We start from the raw sequence: 20,000 nt of genomic DNA, 5'->3' as shown, positions 1-20,000 counted from the left end.
TCAGTATTATACTATACTCTCTCTCTATCTCTCTCTCTCTACCTAGCACCTCCTCAGTAATATACTATACTCTCTCTCTATCTAGCACCTCCTCAGTAAAAAACTATAATATACTCTCTTTCTACATGGCACCTCCTCAGCACTATACTATACTCTCTTTCTATCTAGCACCTCCTCAGTAATATACTATACTCTCTCTCTCTACCTAGCACCTCTTCAGTAATATACTATACTCTCTCTCTATCTAGCACCTCCTCAGTAAAAAACTATAATATACTCTCTTTCTACCTGGCACCTCCTCAGCACTATACTCTCTCTCTCTCTACCTAGCAACTCCTCAGTAATATACTATACTCTCTCTCTTTCTACCTAGCACCTCCTCAGTAAAAAACTATAATATACTCTCTTTCTACATGGCACCTCCTCAGCACTATACTATACTCTCTTTCTATCTAGCACCTCCTCAGTAATATACTATACTCTCTCTCTCTCTACCTAGCACCTCTTCAGTAATATACTATACTCTCTCTCTATCTAGCACCTCCTCAGTAAAAAACTATAATATACTCTCTTTCTACCTGGCACCTCCTCAGCACTATACTCTCTCTCTCTCTACCTAGCAACTCCTCGGTAATATACTATACTCTCTCTCTTTCTACCTAGCACCTCCTCAGTAATATACTATACTCTCTCTCTCTCTCTCTCTCTACCTAGCACCTCCTCAGTAATATACTATACTCTCTCTCTCTCTCTACCTAGCACCTCCTCAGTAATATACTTTACTCTCTCTCTGCCTAGCACCTCCTCAGTAATATACTATACTCTCTCTCTCTACCTAGCACCTCCTCAGCAATATACTATACTCTCTCTCTCTCTCTACCTACCACCTCCTCAGTAATATACTATACTCTCTCTCTACCTAGCACCTCCTCAGCAATATACTATACTCTCTCTCTCTCTCTCTACCTAGCACCTCCTCAGTAATATACTATACTCTCTCTCTCTCTCTACCTAGCACCTCCTCAGTAATATACTATACTGTCTCTCTCTCTCTCTCTCTCTCTCTCTCTCTCTCTCTCTACCTAGCACCTCCTCAGTAATATACTATACTCTCTCTCTCTCTATACCTGGCACCTCCTCAGTAATATACTATACTCTCTTTCTACCTAGCACCTCCTCAGTAATATACTATACTCTCTCTCTCTCTACCTAGCACCTCCTCAGTAATATACTATAGTCTCTCTCTCTACCTGGCACCTCCTCAGTAATATACTATACTCTCTTTCTACCTGGCACCTCCTCAGTAATATACAATACTCTCTCTCTCTACCTAGCACCTCCTCAGTAATATACTATACTCTCTCTCTATCTAGCACCTCCTCAGTAAAAAACTATAATATACTCTCTTTCTACCTGGCACCTCCTCAGCACTATACTATACTCTCTTTCTACTTAGCACCACCTCAGTAATATACTATACTCTCTCTCTTTCTACCTAGCACCTCCTCAGTATTATACTATACTCTCTCTCTCTATCTCTCTCTCTCTACCTAGCACCTCCTCAGTAATATACTATACTCTCTCTCTATCTAGCACCTCCTCAGTAAAAAACTATACTATACTCTCTTTCTACATGGCATCTCCTCAGCACTATACTATACTCTCTTTCTATCTAGCACCTCCTCAGTAATATACTATACTCTCTCTCTCTCTACCTAGCACCTCTTCAGTAATATACTATACTCTCTCTCTATCTAGCACCTCCTCAGTAAAAAACTATACTATACTCTCTTTCTACCTGGCACCTCCTCAGCACTATACTATACTCTCTTTCTACCTAGCAACTCCTCAGTAATATACTGTACTCTCTCTCTTTCTACCTAGCACCTCCTCAGTAATATACTATACTCTCTCTCTCTCTCTACCTAGCACCTCCTCAGTAATATACTATACTCTCTCTCTCTCTACCTAGCACCTCCTCAGTAATATACTTTACTCTCTCTCTGCCTAGCACCTTCTCAGCAATATACTATACTCTCTCTCTCTCTACCTAGCACCTCCTCAGTAATATACTATACTCTCTCTCTACCTAGCACCTCCACAGTAATATACTCTACTCTCTTTCTACCTAGCACCTCCTCAGTAATATACTTTACTCTCTCTCTGCCTAGCACCTTCTCAGCAATATACTATACTATACTCTCTTTCTACCTGGCACCTCCTCAGCACTATACTATACTCTCTTTCTACCTAGCAACTCCTCAGTAATATACTATACTCTCTCTCTTTCTACCTAGCACCTCCTCAGTAATATACTATACTCTCTCTCTCTCTCTACCTAGCACCTCCTCAGCAATATACTATACTCTCTCTCTCTCTACCTAGCACCTCCTCAGTAATATACTTTACTCTCTCTCTGCCTAGCACCTTCTCAGCAATATACTATACTCTCTCTCTCTCTACCTAGCACCTCCTCAGTAATATACTATACTCCCTTTCTACCTAGCACCTCCTCAGTAATATACTATAATCTCTCTCTCTCTACCTAGCACCTCCTCAGTAATATACTATACTCTCTCTCTCTACCTAGCACCTCCTCAGCAATATACTATACTCTCTCTCTCTCTCTACCTAGCACCTCCTCAGTAATACACTATACTCTCTCTCTCTCTCTCTCTCTCTCTCTCTCTCTCTACCTAGCACCTCCTCAGTAATATACTAGACTCTCTCTCTCTATACCTGGCACCTCCTCAGTAATATACTATACTCTCTTTCTACCTAGCACCTCCTCAGTAATATACTATACTCTCTATCTCTCTACCTAGCACCTCCTCACTAATATACTATACTCTCTCTCTCTACCTAGCACCTCCTCAGCAATATACTATACTCTCTCTCTCTACCTACCACCTCCTCAGTAATATACTATACTCTCTCTCTCTCTACCTAGCACCTCCTCAGTAATATACTATATTCTCTCTCTCTACCTGGCACCTCCTCAGTAATATACTCTCTTTCTACCTGGCACCTCCTCAGTAATATACAATACTCTCTCTCTCTACCTAGCACCTCCTCAGTAATATACTATACTCTCTCTCTATCTAGCACCTCCTCAGTAAAAAACTATAATATACTCTCTTTCTACCTGGCACCTCCTCAGCACTATACTATACTCTCTTTCTACTTAGCACCTCCTCAGTAATATACTATACTCTATCTCTTTCTACCTAGCACCTCCTCAGTATTATACTATACTCTCTCTCTCTATCTCTCTCTCTCTACCTAGCACCTCCTCAGTAATATACTATACTCTCTCTCTATCTAGCACCTCCTCAGTAAAAAACTATACTATACTCTCTTTCTACATGGCACCTCCTCAGCACTATACTATACTCTCTTTCTATCTAGCACCTCCTCAGTAATATACTATACTCTCTCTCTCTCTACCTAGCACCTCTTCAGTAATATACTATACTCTCTCTCTATCTAGCACCTCCTCAGTAAAAAACTATACTATACTCTCTTTCTACCTGGCACCTCCTCAGCACTATACTATACTCTCTTTCTACCTAGCAACTCCTCAGTAATATACTATACTCTCTCTCTTTCTACCTAGCACCTCCTCAGTAATATACTATACTCTCTCTCTACCTAGCACCTCCTCAGTAATATACTATAGTCTCTCTCTCTACCTGGCACCCCCTCAGTAATATATTATACTCTCTTTCTACCTGGCACCTCCTCAGTAATATACTATACTCTCTCTCTCTCTATCTAGCACCTCCTCAGTAAAAAATGATACTATACTCTCTTTCTACCTGGCACCTCCTCAGCACTATACTATACTCTCTCTCTCTCTATCTAGCACCTCCTCAGTAAAAAACGATACTATACTCTCTTTCTATCTAGCACCTCCTCAGTAATATACTATACTCTCGTTCTACCTAGCACCTCCTCAGTAAAAAACTATACTATACTTTCTTTCTACCTAGCACCCCTCAGTAATATACTATACTCTCTCTCTCTACCTGGCACCTCCTCATTAATATACTATACTCTCCATCTTTCTACATAGCACCTCCTCAGTAATATACTATACTCTCTCTCTCTCTCTCTACCTAGCACCTCCTCAGTAATATACTAAACTCTCTTTCTATCTAGCACCTCCTCAGTAATATACTATACTCTCTCTCTCTCTCTCTCTCTCTCTCTCTCTCTCTCTCTCTCTACCTAGCACCTCCTCAGTAATATACTATACTCTCTCTATCTCTACCTGGCAACTCCTCAGTAATATACTATACTCTCTTTCTACCTAGCACCTCCTCAGTAATATACTATACTCTCTCTCTCTCTACCTAGCACCTCTTCAGTAATAAACTATACTCTCTCTCTATCTAGCACCTCCTCAGTAAAAAACTATACTATACTCTCTTTCTACCTGGCACCTCCTCAGCACTATACTATACTCTCTTTCTACCTAGCAACTCCTCAGTAATATACTATACTCTCTCTCTTTCTACCTAGCACCTTCTCAGTAATATACTATACTCTCTCTCTCTCTACCTAGCACCTCCTCAGTAATATACTATACTCTCTCTCTCTCTACCTGGCACCTCCTCATTAATATACTATACTCTCCATCTTTCTACCTAGCACCTCCTCAGTAATATACTATACTCTCTCTCTTTCTACCTAGCACCTGCTCAGCAATATACTATACTCTCTCTCTCTACCTAGCACCTCCTCAGTAATATACTATACTCTCTCTCTCTCTACCTAGCACCTCCTCAGTAATATACTATACTCTCTCTCTCTACCTAGCACCTCCTCAGTAATATACTATACTCTCTCTCTCTACCTAGCACCTCCTCAGTAATATACTATACTCTCTCTCTATCTAGCACCTCCACAGTAATATACTATACTCTCTCTCTACCTAGCACCTCCGCAATAATATACTCTACTCTCTCTCTACCTAGCACCTCCTCAGTAATATACTATACTCTCTCTCTCTCTACCTAGCACCTCCTCAGCAATATATTATACTCTCTCTCTTTCTACCTAGCACCTCCTCAGTAATATACTATACTCTCTCTCTCTCTACCTAGCACCTCCTCGGCAATATACTATACTCTCTCTCTCTACCTGGCACCTCCTCAGTAATATACTATACTCTCTCTCTCTCTACCTAGCACCTCCTCAGCAATATACTATACTCTGTCTCTCTCTCTACCTAGCACCTCCTCAGTAATATACTATACTCTCTTTCTATCTGGCACCTCCTCAGTAATATACTATACTCTCTCTCTTTCTACCTATCTAATCATCCTGGCCTCTCTCTCGCTCTCTCTTATTCCCTCGTTCTCTCTCCTTCACTCTCCCTTCTGCCTGTTCTTCAGAACCATATCTCTCTCTGTCCTTTCTCCCACCCTCCTCTCTGACTCCACTTATTGCTGGCACACGCAGGGTGCACAGCGCGAAGGGAGGAAGGGAATGAGGGAGGGATAGAGCGAGTAAGGGAGGACGGGAGGACTGTGCCCTCTCATGCAGAAAGTCACATGGTATGTTCTTGATTAGCAGGAAAAATGAGTTAAAGCAGAAACAGAGAGCAGAGAGAGAGAGAGAGAGGCGTAGAGAGAGAGAGCAGAGAGAGAGAGGCGTAGAGAGAGAGGCGTAGAGAGCGAGAGCGAGAGAGGTAGATAGGGAGAGAGAGAGAGGCGTAGAGAGCGAGAGGCGTAGAGAGAGAGAGCAGAGAGAGACAGAGAGAGAGAGGTAGATAGGGAGAGAGACAGAGAGAGAGAGGCGTAGAGAGCGAGAGGTGCAGAGAGAGAGAGAGGCGTAGAGCAGAGAGAGAGACAGAGAGAGAGAGGCGTAGAGAGCGAGAGAGAGAGAGGTAGATATGGAGAGAGACAGAGAGAGGGGGGAGTTGCACAACAGCAACCTCACAAAGCCTCTCAGCCTGTTCTTTTAAGAGAGAGGGTTGCACAACAAGAGAGAAGGGAGGAGAGGGATGGGGGAGAGAGAGGGAGGGAGGGAGAGAGAGGGAGGGAAGGGAGAGAGAAAGTGGGAGGAAAGAGAGGTGATAGGCGAGAGAGGGAGCAGATAGAGGGAGAGAGGGAGCAGGCAGCCAGTAGGCAGAGAGAGAGAGAGAAACGACACTCACTCTATCCCTCCCACCCAGACTGAGTGTTTCGGTGTTTTCTGCCAAGCTGAGCTGTCATTGGCCCGATCCGAGCCAGACCTGAGCTGTCATTGGCTGAGACCTGTCTCTCTCTCTGTGAGATCAGGAACAAAATGGCCTCTAGCATCCAGCAGGGAGGACAGAGCATCAGGGCACTGTCATCTCCCCTCCTCTCCTCTCCTCAGCCCTGTAAGCAGACACACACCACACACCACGCAGGACGGCACTAGTTTTACACACACTGACTCATACACACCCACACTGTACCGTTCAGATGGTATGATATCACAATTCATCACCAGGTATTCATACTGAATGTTATTACCTGACATATTATTATGAATGACTCAATTATTACATTAACATCACAACAAACTGAACCGTTATTGTTGTTCATGTCATCCAGATACACGTTATACAAACACTGGACCATTTCAATGGCGCAGTTGTACTGGAAGTGTTCTGGCTGGTTGAGTCGGACAAATCCTTACTAGAGAATTCAGCATGTGTGTGTGTGTGTGCGTTTGTGTGTGTGTCCATGTGCGTGTGTGTGTCCATGTGTGTGCGTCCGTGTGTGTGTGCGAGAGAGAGTTAAGCTGAAAGAAAATAAATGCAGTGTCATATTGTGCCACAGGAGGGCGCCTCAATAACACAGAACAGCCACTACTCAGACTGGCAGACTGGCATGAAGACGAATATATATATGTGTGTGTGTGTGTGTGTGTGTGTGTGTGTGTGTGTGTGTGTGTGTGTGTGTGTGTGTGTGTGTGTGTGTGTGTGTGTGTGTGTGTGTGTGTGTGTGTGTGTGTGTGTGTGTGTGTGTGTGTGTGTGTGTGTGCGTGTCTGTCAGAACATGAATAGCTATGCAGCAGTATCAAAGACAGTCTGTGACAGTATGTTTTATGACTGTTCTGTGATCATTCAGAATGTTGTATCAGACAGATCTTTGGGATTTCCTTCTAGAACCCCAACATTACTCTGTGATCAGAGCACAGTCTACCACACTGGGGTAGGGGGATATCCTAAGGGTAACAAGCTGGCTCCAGGCGATAGTAGGAGAGAGAGGACGTGATGGTGGATTTCATATGTACATTTGAAGTCGGAAGTTTACATACACCTTAGCCAAATACATTTAAACTCAGTTTTTCCACAATTCCTGACATTTAATCCTAGTAAGAATTCTCTGTTTTAGGTCAGTTAGGATCACCACTTTATTTTAAGAATGTGAAATCTCAGAATAATAGTAGAGAGAATTATGTTTTTCAGCTTTTATTTCTTTCATCACATTCCCAGTGGGTCAGAAGTTTACATACACTCAATTAGTATTTGGTAGCATTGCCTTTAAATTGTTTAACTTTGGTCCAAAGTTTTGGGTAGCCTTCCACAAGCTTCCCACAATAAGTTGGGTGAATTTTGGCCCATTCCTCCTGACAGAGCTGGTGTAACTGAGTCAGGTTTGAAGGCCTCCTTGCTCACACACGCTTTTTCAGTTCTGCCCACACATTTTCTATGGTAATTGAGGTCAGGGCTTTGTGATGGCCACTCCAATACCTTGACTTAGTTGTCCTTAAGCCATTTTGCCACAACTTTGGAAGTATGCTTGGAGTCATTGTTTATTTGGAAGACCCATTTGCGACCAAGTTTGAACATCCTGACTGATGTCTTGAGATGTTGCTTCACATAATTTTCCTCCTCATGATGCCATCTATTTTGTGAAGTGCACCAGCCCCTCCTGCAGCAAAGCACCCCCACAACATGATGCTGCCACCCCCGTGCTTTACAATTGAGATGGGGTTCTTCGGCTTGCAAGCCTCCCCCTCAAACATAACGATGGTCATTATGGCCAAACAGTTCTATTTTTGATTCATCAGACCAGAGTACATTTCTCCAAAAAGTACAATCGTTGTCCCCATGTGCAGTTGCAAACCGTAGCCTGGCTTTTTTTATGGCAGTTTTGGAGCAGTGGCTTCTTCCTTGCTGAGCGGCCTTTCAGGTTATGTTGATATAGGACTCGTTTTACTGTGGATATAGATCGTTTTGTACCTGTTTTCTCCAGCATCTTCACAAGGTCCTTTGCTGTTGTTCTGGGATTGATTTGTACTTTTCACACCAAAGTATGTTCATCTCTAGGAGACAGAATGCGTCTCCTTCATGAGCGGTATGACGGCTGTGTGGTCCCATGGTGTTTATACTTGCGTACTATCGTTTGTACAGATGAACGTGGTACCTTCAGGCATTTGGAAATTGCTCCCAAGGATGAACCAGACTTGTGGAGGTCTACAATTTTTTTTCTGAGGTCTTGGCTGATTTATTTTGATTTTCCCCTGATGTCAGGCAAAGAGGCACTGAGTTTGAAGGTAGGTCTTGAAATACATTCACAGGTACACCTCCAATTGACTCAAATGATGTCAATTAGCCTAAAGCCATTAAATGATTTTCTGGAATGTTCCAAGCTGTTTAAAGGCACAGTCAACTTAGTGTATGTGAACTTCTGCCCCACTGGAATTGTGATACAGTGAATTTTAAGTGAAATAATCTGTCTGTCAACAATTGTTGGAAAAATGACTTGTGTCATGCACAAAGTAGATGTCCTAACTGACTTGCCAAAACTATAGTTTGTTAACAAGAAAGTGGTTGAAATGTGGTTGAAAAACGTTTTAATGACTCCAACCTAAGTGTATGTAAACTTCCGACTTCAACTGTAGATGTATGTAGCTCTATTTTTGTATATTACTGAAAGAATATAGGTCTAACAAAATAAATAATTTTAACATCCCGCCCCTAAACACTGGTGGGCCTCTGGGTGGTCATTGCCATAGGCACAGATCTAGGATCAGCTTCCTCTCCTCCGAGCGTAACCTTAACCAATTTACAGAGAATATAAAACTTACCTTCAATAAAGCAACTAGGGCAGGGATTGGCCAATGATCTACACTCACCCTTAGGTACAGTTCTAGGATCAGTTCTTTCTCACCCAATCCAAACTTTAACCATTTGATGAGTAATATAAAACTGACATTAGATCAGTGTCTAGGGCAGAGTTGGTGCTACTCCGGGGGTGGGCAGGGAGAGGGAGACGGTTGTTATCAGAACGTTGACAGGCGTGTGTCGTTTAGCTTCCTGTTGACAGGGGAGTGGAGGAGTAATACACACACAAATGCCCCTCTGCTGCGCCAGTCTGGGGATAGGAGATATGAGAGAGAGAGAGAGAGAGAGAGAGAGAGAGAGAGAGAGAGAGTGGTCCAGTATTGTCAGTTAGTCATGGTAGTGTAGAACTGTGAGGTAACACAATGGCAATGACTGAGCAAATAGAGACTGGAGCAGGTGAGTCTCTCTCTCTCCCTGTTATGTACTGTAAGTAGTATTATGACAGTGCTATGTAGCATCATGACACTGTTATGCAGCATTCTGACAGTGTTATGTAGCATTCTGACAGTGTTATGTAGCATTATGACACTAATATGTAGCATTATGACAAAGGGGTCAAGTAAAGTGATACTGTACTTATGGATGTAATTCCAGTATTGACAGATCTAAACTATGTCATCTCAGGATGTACTGTGGTATTTCAGTGGATGGACTTTTTGATTCATTATATTTCTTAATCCATTATTACTATGTATAATAACAGCTACACACAGCTTTAGGCGTGAGACTGAAAGTTTGTGTGTGTGTGTGTGTGTAGTAGCCCACATGTTGGGGGGAAGTGGTGGGGAAGTGAGTAGGGAGCGGTCTGGGGTGCTTTAGTTGTGTGTGTGTGTGCCCGTCACGTGTGTGCATGTATGTGTATGCGTGCTTGTGCGTGCTGTGTTTGGGGGATGGGAAGTAGTCTGTCAGAGGCACTATGACATAGTGATGTGGATTTGCCTTTCTTATATTCACTGGCCTTTGTAACCATGGTAACACACCCAAGTCAATGGTGTCACAACTGGAGAGGAGCTAAGAGTCAGCCGTTCAGATAGACACACAGGGGTTAATCCTCGTGTCTCTGTGTGTGTGTGTGTGTGTGTGTGTGTGTGTGTGTGTGTGTGTGTGTGTGTGTGTGTGTGTGTGCATGTGTGCGTGTGTGTGTGTGTGTGTGTGTGTGTGTGTGTGTGTGAGAGAGAGAGAGAGAGAGAGAGAGAGAGAGAGAGAGAGAGAGAGATGTGTGTGCAAGGCTCTCCTATTGAAATGGTACATGGTGTGGGTTAATCCCTGTGTGTGGGGGTCACCAGGCTCAGGCTTGGGGGGGCTTCTCTCTCTCTCTCTCTCCTTCCGTCTCTCTTTCTCTCTCTCTCTCTCTCCCTGTCTTTCTATCTCGCTCTCTGTCTGTCTGTCTCTCTCTGCCTCCTCCTTTCTCCCCCCCTCTATCATCTTAAGGAGAGGAGAGCTAGACCCCCCCAACATGTCAAACACTCAGTGCTGACCTATTTCTTATTTTGTCTCCCCACTAACATCTTGGAATTCTACCCTTTTTGCTGCTACTGGCTTACAATGTCTGTATCACCCTGACACCCTCTGTATTTTCTGTGTAACACACACACACACACACACACACACACACACACACACACACACACACACACACACACTGACATGGTCTTGACTCTTGTTATTTTTTAACCCCACCCATATGGACATATGTAGATCTCTCTTTCTCTCTCCCTTTCCTCTCTCTCCCTCTCCTTCCTCTCCTTCCCCTTTTCTCTCTCCCTCTCTTCTCCATATATGATTAAAATGTGCAATGATTTAGGAGGATTAAGTGTTCTACTGCTTCTCCTTTCAGCTTAGTGTTTTTTAGTTGACTGTTGAGGCGGCCAGCAAAAGCTGTGTGTGTGTGTGTGTGCATTTGTGTGTGTGTATGTGTGTGTCTGATTTTAGTTAACTGTTGAGGTGGCAAGCAAAAGCTGTGTGTGAACATGTGTATACTATATACTATATTGCTGTAAGTAGACACACACAGCACTGTTTTAAAGCTTTTCACACCTACAAGTTAAGCTGTAAACCTCTTAGGATTTAGTATGATTTGTTCTTTATGGAAAAGGTTTATATGGGCAATAGAACATGGTCTCAGAGCATTTTGTATTATTCTGTATGTAAATCCATTGGCAATGCCATGAATAGGCCTATCTATGAGTTTATCACATAGTCTACACATGTGTACACATTATTTGCCGATATCTTTCACAACAGTTTATATTGAACACTAGTTGTTAGTGTTTCAAGATGTAATTTATAAAAACATTATTTTTGGGGGAGTCATTAAACTCCCCAGACGTGTGTAGTATGATCTCCTGTTCAATTGGGACAGTCAATTTGATCTGTCCCCCCCCCCAAAAAACGATTGATCTAGAGTAGACCGTGTCAATGAATTCAAGACCAATATTTAGACTAGGCGATGACACCTAGTGATGACGATTGCTTTGCCTTTAATTTCATGACAACAAATCTAATTTCGCCCATCATCGCACTATTCCATTATTGTCCGACCATAATTAGCCAAACACACGTCTCTGTTCGGTTCTGTCGCAGAAGGTTTTCTCTCTGAGGATTAGGTCAATTTCCATACATGTCAGTTATGGCGATAGAGAGAGCTCAGCGATGGTACAGAAACAATGCGTAGCCAACAACCTATGCGCTGTGTTGTAGAAGGACAGAGGGGGAAGGGAGACTGGATAGGGTACGAGAGTAAGGAGGTGGCGGGCGGTGTTCTGTCGTTCTACCGGATCTTTCATTCTAAGGATAGAGAGAGAGAGAGAGAGCGGGTGACTGGACTGGAGGAGAGGAGCAGCGCACAAGCGAGTGAGCGCTTGAGAGAGAGAGAAGGAGGAGGGAGGGCCAAGAGCTATTGTTCATGTTTGCCCACGAACAAAGGACTTATCTGGGTCTGTACGTAAAATCGACTGCAGGCTTGTGTCCACCGACAAGGCCTCATGAGGGATAAAATAACCTATTTCTCATTGTCCGTATTTTCTGGTCCAGTATTCCCGTTATAATATTTGTTGGTTTATTCTAAAAACGTGGGACGTACTACGTTACGACGAACCAGTCAGCCACCGTAGCGTTTTACGCAAGGAGCGTGCTACACGGTAGCTACTCGCCCAGTTCTGTAAACATCATTCTTTGGTTGGGACTTCTCTTGCAGGTAAAGGGTTACATTGGTCAAACGCAAACGTCTATTTCTATTATAATCATTTCTAACGTTTTATTAAAAAATAAAATACACATTTCTGCAATGTATGTGCATGGTTGTAGTTTGCGCGTATTTTTTTTACATTTTTGCTATAACAATTCTAAATGTTAACTGGTTAGCACGTTAGCTAGCCATTTGCCAGAGAAGGTAACTGGAGGCGGCTAGTTGAGCGTTAGCTGTGTGTTGGGCCTGCTACGTCGCTGTTGTGTGTAGTCAGCGATTTTGTATGGCTTTGTTTTGATTGAAGATGTCCTATCACCGTTTGCTACTGTTGCAGTTACGCCAATTTATCATCAAATGCAGCTACCCAATCGATGCATTTTGCAACAATATGTGAACCCCCGGCGTTCGGATGTAGCTAGCTTGTAATGCTAACTACATGTAACATTAGCTAGCCAGTTAGCTTGGAGCTAGCTGACTTCTCATGTAGCCACAGCTGATGCTTGTCACTTTGTTGACAAACACTACTGTCCTTATACTTGTAGTTGACTACTACTGTAGTACACGCTTTCTTGTAAGCAATCTAGCTAGCTATTTAATTTGTTATCCAATTAGAAATACTCCAGTTATCAACTTCGAATGTAGCCATAGTAGGCTAGAGGCTTTGTAGTTTGTGAAATGATTGTTTTAGAATCTAGAATGGCATTTATTTATAATATATTCGTGAAGGTTTAGGCTTTAGTTGTAATCGTGAATTCTCGAATGGAATTCCTCTGAGAATGTTGTGTTTGGCTCCCTGATCTGATGACAGGTCAGATTTACAGTCGGGGAAATCAGATTACCACCACCATCACATCTCAAAGACAGGAAGTTGTCTCTCCCTCCCCTGTGTGTGTGTGTTGTTGTTGTAGAGAGGGTAATTTGCAGCAGAGGAAGTGTGGCTTGTTGCTGATTTGATTTGGACTGACCCATCATTTACCACCATGTAAAGGAACGGAGCTAATGGTTCTTTATACACACACACACAAAGTGAAGGATCAGAGCTAATGGGTTTGTACTGTAGTCTTTTAGCTTGTAATAGAAATAATCTTAATTAATTAATGTATCCATTAATTTTGTTGTGATGCAGCTATTATCATAGGGTTATTGGCATTCCACAGTTGGGAGTTGGGATATGGCCTAAAAACCATATCTTTTTTATATACTTATGGCCGATATCTATATATATTTTTTTAACGTTTTCTCTAAACAAGAGTTGTTGCGCAAATAAAGGTCAATACACTGCATTTTAAACAGTCAGCAATAATCTAATGAATTCAGGGCTTGTAAAATGTTTCCTTGGTTAAATATAAGCCTTCCACAACCATAAGAACTACTAAAAATGACATTTTTTTTGCAATACTCCCTGGCTTTCAAGTCTTGTCTATGAAAATCCCCTTTTTGTTACAAATGTACCCAGCTCCGTGCACTAATAATGGCCAACTTCTGGTAGCAGGCAGTATAGAAAATGAACTCATAAATAATCTCTCAAGCACAAGCCCAGGTGCTAGTGAGTAGCCAGCTAATATTTATATTTAGCTCCCGAGGAGCGCAGCGGTCTAAGGCACTGCATCTCTCAGTGCTAGAGGCGCCACTACAGACCCTGGTTCGATTCCAGGCTGTATCACAACCAGCCATGATTGGGAGTCCCATAGGGCGGCGCACAATTGGCTCGGGTCATCCGGGTTTGGCTGGGGTGGGCCGTCATTGTAAAGAAGAATTTGTTCTTAACTGACTTGCCTAGTTAAATAAAATAAAACTGCTTGCTAACAAGGTGTAACAGTTGAACTGTTATGAATACACCCCCCTGTCCGTCTCCATCTGTTGGAACAACAGCCTGTTCATTTTGTTAAGATGTTGAAGTCAAGTGGCTTCCTGGATAAGAAGATGCTTATTTCTCAGAATGAGAACAAGTTGCCAAATCCTTATATAATGTTTTTTTATGCCCATTGCACATTTATAAGACTAGACCAGTCGCTCCCAACCTACGGTTACTGTACCACCAGCTGAATGTTTCTCTGCCCGGACTACCTGTACCTTTCACCAGTCTGCCTGTGGTCTCATCAGCCTTCTCAAGCTCCCCCTGTGGACAGGCCAGGTACCCCCAGGGGTCCTAGTATCCCCGGATGGGAACCACTGGACTAGACAGCTAGCACATAACAGCATGTGGCTTAAATGCGGCTAGCCGTACGTGGTACCACAATGCCACGTGAGATACATGTTGATTGATTCTCCAGTTTTAGGAGGGTCTGCTCTACACGGTGGGAGTTGAGACATATACAGGGTCTTAGTTAGAAAGGTTAACTCCTCTGTTACAGTAAAATAACGTCTCTCACTCCATCTCACCCATTCTGTTGGACCAAACCTCAAATTAAAATAGCGAGTTGAAACTGCTTGTTGTCAGAGAGGAAGGAGGAATCTTTCCTCTTTGTTGTTGTGAGTGGCAGGGGGAGAGGCTTTGTGTCTGTGTGTGGGTGGGAAGATACTCAGTGTACACAGTACAGGAGGAGGAGGAGTGGCTTGGTGTCACAGTACAGGAGGAGGAGGGGCTTGGTGTCTGTGTGTGGGTGGGTAGATACTCAGTGTACACAGTACAGAAGGAGGAGGAGGGGCTTGGTGTCACAGTATAGGAGGAGGAGGGGCTTGGTGTCACAGTACAGGAGGAGGAGGGGCTTGGTGTCACAGGAGGAGGAGGGGCTTGGTGTCACAGGAGGAGGAGGGGCTTGGTGTCACAGTACAGGAGGAGGAGGGGCTTGGTGTCACAGGAGGAGGAGGAGGGGCTTGGTGTCACAGTACAGGAGGAGGGGGGGCTTGGTGTCACAGTACAGGAGGAGGAGGGGCTTGGTGTCACAGTACAGGAGGAGGAGGGGCTTGGTGTCACAGTACAGGAGGAGGAGGGCCTTGGTGTCACAGTACAGGAGGAGGAGGAGGGGCTTGGTGTCACAGTACAGGAGGAGGAGGAGGGGCTTGGTGTCACAGTACAGGAGGGAAGGAGACAAGACCAAAAAGAAAATCCCTCATCAAAATAATAGAAGAGTTATTCTTGCAATACAGACATTTGTAACATCGCGCTAAAACACATATATCCATTTCATGAATTAGAATGTATCGACCAGCCCTAGTTCCATAACAAACAGTTAGGCTGCACCCAGTTTTGATACTTTGGTTTGAGTGAGATGGTGTTTTGGCAGTCGTGATTACGCTCTCCTGTCGGTCTCTGGGTCTAGTCTATGCAAGTGTGTGTCTGTCCCTGGAAGATCCAGATTTTAATGTCTGTGTGTGTGAGACACTTTGTGTTCCTCGCTCAGCACAGTGACTATATAGAGTCATGATAGGTGTGTGTGTGTGTGTGTGTCTCTGATAAATGTTTTATGAGACCAACCCTTTACGACAGAAGTGCTACTTCCTGTGTGTGTGTGTGTGTGTGTGTGTGTGTGTGTGTGTGTGTGTGTGTGAGTGAGTGATGAGGGAGTTCACTGTTCGCTGTGGCTTTGACAGGTAGATTGATGGAGGATGTTCTGAATAGGCATGCTACTCTGTCCTGTTGAGTGTGTGTGATTGTGTTCTGTTGATGTCAGGGAGGTGTGTGTGTGGGACTTCAGTAAGAGGGTACAGTGTGGTTAAGACAAAGCAAAAATCACCCACATACACTCCTTCCCTTGTCATCGTCATGGCAACTGTCAAGTTGCCATGACAGTAGTTTTCCATTGACCCAGGTTTATTTGACAAAAACAATGGGCCCAAAACATTATTGTGACACGTGTAAGGGACAGCTTTGTGACACGTGTCAGGGACAGCTTTGTGACCCGTGTAGGGGACAGCTTTGGGACACCTGTAAGGGACAGCTTTGGGACCCGTGTAGGGGACAGCTTTGGGACACCTGTAAGGGACAGCTTTGGGACATGTGTGAGGGACAGCTTTGTGACCCGTGTAGGGGACAGCTTTGGGACACCTGTAAGGGACAGCTTTGGGACACCTGTAAGGGACAGCTTTGGGACCCGTGTAGGGGACAGCTTTGGGACACATGTAAGGGACAGCTTTGGGACACCTGTAAGGGACAGCTTTGGGACACCTGTAAGGGACAGCTTTGGGACACCTGTAAGGGACAGCTTTGGGACACGTGTAAGGGACAGCTTTGGGACACGTGTAAGGGACAGCTTTGGGACACGTGTAAGGGACAGCTTTGGGACACCTGTAAGGGACAGCTTTGGGACACATGTAAGGGACACGTGTAAGGGACAGCTTTTGGACACGTGTAAGAGACAGCTTTTGGACACGTGTAAGAGACAGCTTTTGGACACGTGTAAGGGACGGCTTTGGGACACGTGTAAGGGACGGCTTTGGGACACGTGTAGGGGACGGCTTTGGGACACGTGTAGGGGACGGCTTTGGGACCTGTGTAAGGGACAGCTTTGGGACCTGTGTAAGGGACAGCTTTGGGACACATGGAAGGGACAGATTTGTGACCCGTGTAGGGGCCAGCTTTGGGACACGTGTAAGGGACAGCTTTGGGACACGTGTAAGGGACAGCTTTGGGACACGTGTAAGGGACAGCTTTGGGACACGTGTAGGGGCCAGCTTTGGGACACGTGTAAGAGACAGATTTGTGACCCGTGTAAGGGACAGCTTTGGGACACGTGTAAGGGACAGCTTTGGGATATGTGTAAGGGAATGCTGATTGGACAGCTTTGGGACACGTGTAGGGGCCAGCTTTAGGACACGTGGAAGGGAAAGGGCAGATACAGGAGACGTATCGACAGGTGGACTCTTTTTCTTGTGTAACTTTATTTATTGCGACAAACGATGTGTTTTAGAATCATTTTGAAGGTAGGCGGGGCGCTGACTATAAAGCTCCACTCCACATTTCATTCTAAACTGGGGGGGGTTCGAGCGCTGAATGCTGATTGGCTGACAGCCGTGGTATATCAGAGCGCTCGCTAAGTAAATGTTAATGCCCAATTTGTCTAAACACCTAAAAAGATTGCAGTTTCAAAACTGCAGTAAAAGTGCATTAACCGCAGTCGACTGTGATATTCTGGACGCACTAATTGCAGAATATACTATATCATTGTGTGTATTATTATATATATTATATGTATTACTATACTGCACTCTAACTGCAGTTACACTGCAAATGTACTGCAGTAAAACAAGTGTTATTTTGGACTTGGTATTTGCAGCATACTGCAGTTCTACTGCACTCTGACTGTGATGTAGCCTCGGAGATTGTAGCCTCGGAGATTGTAGCCTCGGAGATTGTAGCCTCGGAGATTGTAGCCTCGGAGATTGTAGCCTCGGAGATTGTAGCCTCGGAGGAGAGATGATGGTGTTAATATTCACACTATAGGTCTATGAACACAACATCACCAAGGAATCAGTCTCATCAGCATCATCATCATCAGTCACATAAGTGTTGTTGGATTAAAGCATCTGCTAAATGGCATGTTGTTATTATTATTAGATAGTCTGCTGTATAGGCTATGTGAGATGAGGTGGGAGACATCAACAATGGGTAGGGCGACACACACACACACACACAGTGAGCTGAGGCAGAAGACATCAACAATGGGTAGGGCGACACACACACACACACACAGTGAGCTGAGGCAGAAGACATCAACAATGGGTAGGGCGACACAGAAGACATCAACAATGGGTAGGGCGACACACACACACACACAGTGAGCTGAGGCAGAAGACATCAACAATGGGTAGGGCGACACACACACACACACACACACAGTGAGCTGAGGCAGAAGACATCAACAATGAGGAGAGTTTCTATCAGACAGTACAGGTCATGACCTCTGGTCCAGGGTCAGGCTGTGTGTGTGACCTCTGGTCCAGGGTCAGGCAGCGTGGCTGTGTGTGTGACCTCTGGTCCAGGGTCAGGCTGTTTGTGTGACCTCTGGTCCAGGGTCAGGCAGCGTGGCTGTGTGTGTGTGACCTCTGGTCCAGGGTCAGGCAGCGTGTGTGACCTCTGGTCCAGGGTCAGGCAGGCAGCGTGTGTGACCTCTGGTCCAGAGAGTAGGAGGGGTAGTACTGGCTAGATGGTTGTTATGATAGAGAGTAGGAGGAGGGGTAGGACTGGCTAGATGGTTGTTGTGATGGAGAGGAGGAGGGGTAGGACTGGCTAGATGGTTGTTATGATAGCGAGGAGGAGGAGGGGTAGGACTGGCTAGATGGTTGTTATGATAGAGAGGAGGAGGGGTAGGACTGGCTAGATGGTTGTTATGATAGAGAGGAGGAGGAGGGGTAGGACTGGCTAGATGGTTGTTATGATAGAGAGAGGAGGAGGGGTAGGACTGGCTAGATGGTTGTTATGATAGAGAGGAGGAGGGGTAGGACTGGCTAGATGGTTGTTATTATAGAGAGAGGAGGGGTAGGACTGGTTAGATGGTTGTTATGATAGGACTGGTTAGATGGTTGTTATGATAGAGAGGAGGAGGGGTAGGACTGGCTAGATGGTTGTTGTGATGGAGAGGAGGAGGGGTAGGACTGGCTAGATGGTTGTTATGATAGAGAGAGGAGGAGGGGTAGGACTGGCTAGATGGTTGTTATGATAGAGAGGAGGAGGGGTAGGACTGGCTAGATGGTTGTTATGATAGAGAGGAGGAGGGGTAGGACTGGCTAGATGGTTGTTATGATAGAGAGAGGGGGGGTAGGACTGGCTAGATGGTTGTTATGATAGAGAGAGGAGGGGTAGGACTGGCTAGATGGTTGTTATGATAGAGAGGAGGAGGGGTAGGTCTGGCTAGATGCTTGTTATGATAGAGAGGAGGAGGGGTAGGACTGGCTAGATGGTTGTTATGATAGAGAGGAGGAGGAGGGGTAGGACTGGCTAGATGGTTGTTATGATAGAGAGGAGGAGGAGGGGTAGGACTGGCTAGATGGTTGTTATGATAGAGAGTATGGGGTCAGTTTAGGGGCGTAGAAGGAGGGGTGGCTGTGATGGGAGAGTGGATACAGGGCGGGGCCGTGTGTGTACAAGAGTTATTGGTTTGGGCCCGGGAAATTGTTGTCCTGCACCTTTACCTGTATAAAAGACACCTGTCCATAGAAGCAATCAATCAATCAGATTCCAAACTCTCCACCATGGCCAAGACCAAAGAGCTCTTAGGAAAACTGTGGTGTGTGTGTGTGTGTGTGTGTGTGTGTGTGTGTGTGGCTGCTTACCTGTGAATGGGTGCAGCCAAGTGAAACTAGGGCAGAACTGGTCGTCCCTACTAGCGTCCACACACACACACACACTGATCACTTAAAGAAGCACTATGCAGATGTCGCTCTGCCATTTCCTGGTTGATAGAATTCTAATAGTTCACTTCAGTTCATGTGACAAATCAAGCAGGTGTCGTGTGGAGACTCATTGTACCCTGTAAACAGCTGTGAAGCCGGTGTACAACACCGAAAGTAAAGTCGTAAACAGATGTAGTCTGGTCGCCCAAGAAGTGACACCATTTCAACTTGAACTATAATAACTAATCATGTGTTCTGTACGTCGGCTCCGTATTCAGCCGTTACAGCTGTAATGCTCTCTGTCTTTCAGGCTGTTCCTCCAAGTCATTCAAGCTGTACTCTCCAAAGGAGCCCCCCAACGGCAGCTCCTTTCCCCCGTTCCACCCCGGCACCATGCTGGACAGAGACCTGGGGTGAGCAGGATACACACCT

General features: G+C 44.8%; 1 protein-coding gene across 1 annotated transcript in view; it reads left to right on the top strand.

Annotated features, from left to right (window-relative positions):
- The first annotated feature begins 9,378 nt into the window (after window positions 1-9,378).
- Window positions 9,379-20,000, top strand: part of LOC115126863 (LIM domain-binding protein 1-like) — a 181,121-nt gene continuing 170,499 nt past the window's right edge. Inside the window, 2 exon segments of the mRNA XM_065001158.1 lie at window positions 9,379-9,505; window positions 19,879-19,981. Coding sequence (XP_064857230.1) covers window positions 9,472-9,505; window positions 19,879-19,981 — 137 coding nt within the window. The 5' untranslated portion in view covers window positions 9,379-9,471.

Source organism: Oncorhynchus nerka, linkage group LG15, assembly GCF_034236695.1.
Source record: "Oncorhynchus nerka isolate Pitt River linkage group LG15, Oner_Uvic_2.0, whole genome shotgun sequence".
NCBI classification, from domain to species: Eukaryota; Metazoa; Chordata; class Actinopteri; order Salmoniformes; family Salmonidae; genus Oncorhynchus; species Oncorhynchus nerka.
Note: the sequence above shows the minus strand (reverse complement) of the source record. Positions and strands in the feature narration are given on the sequence as shown.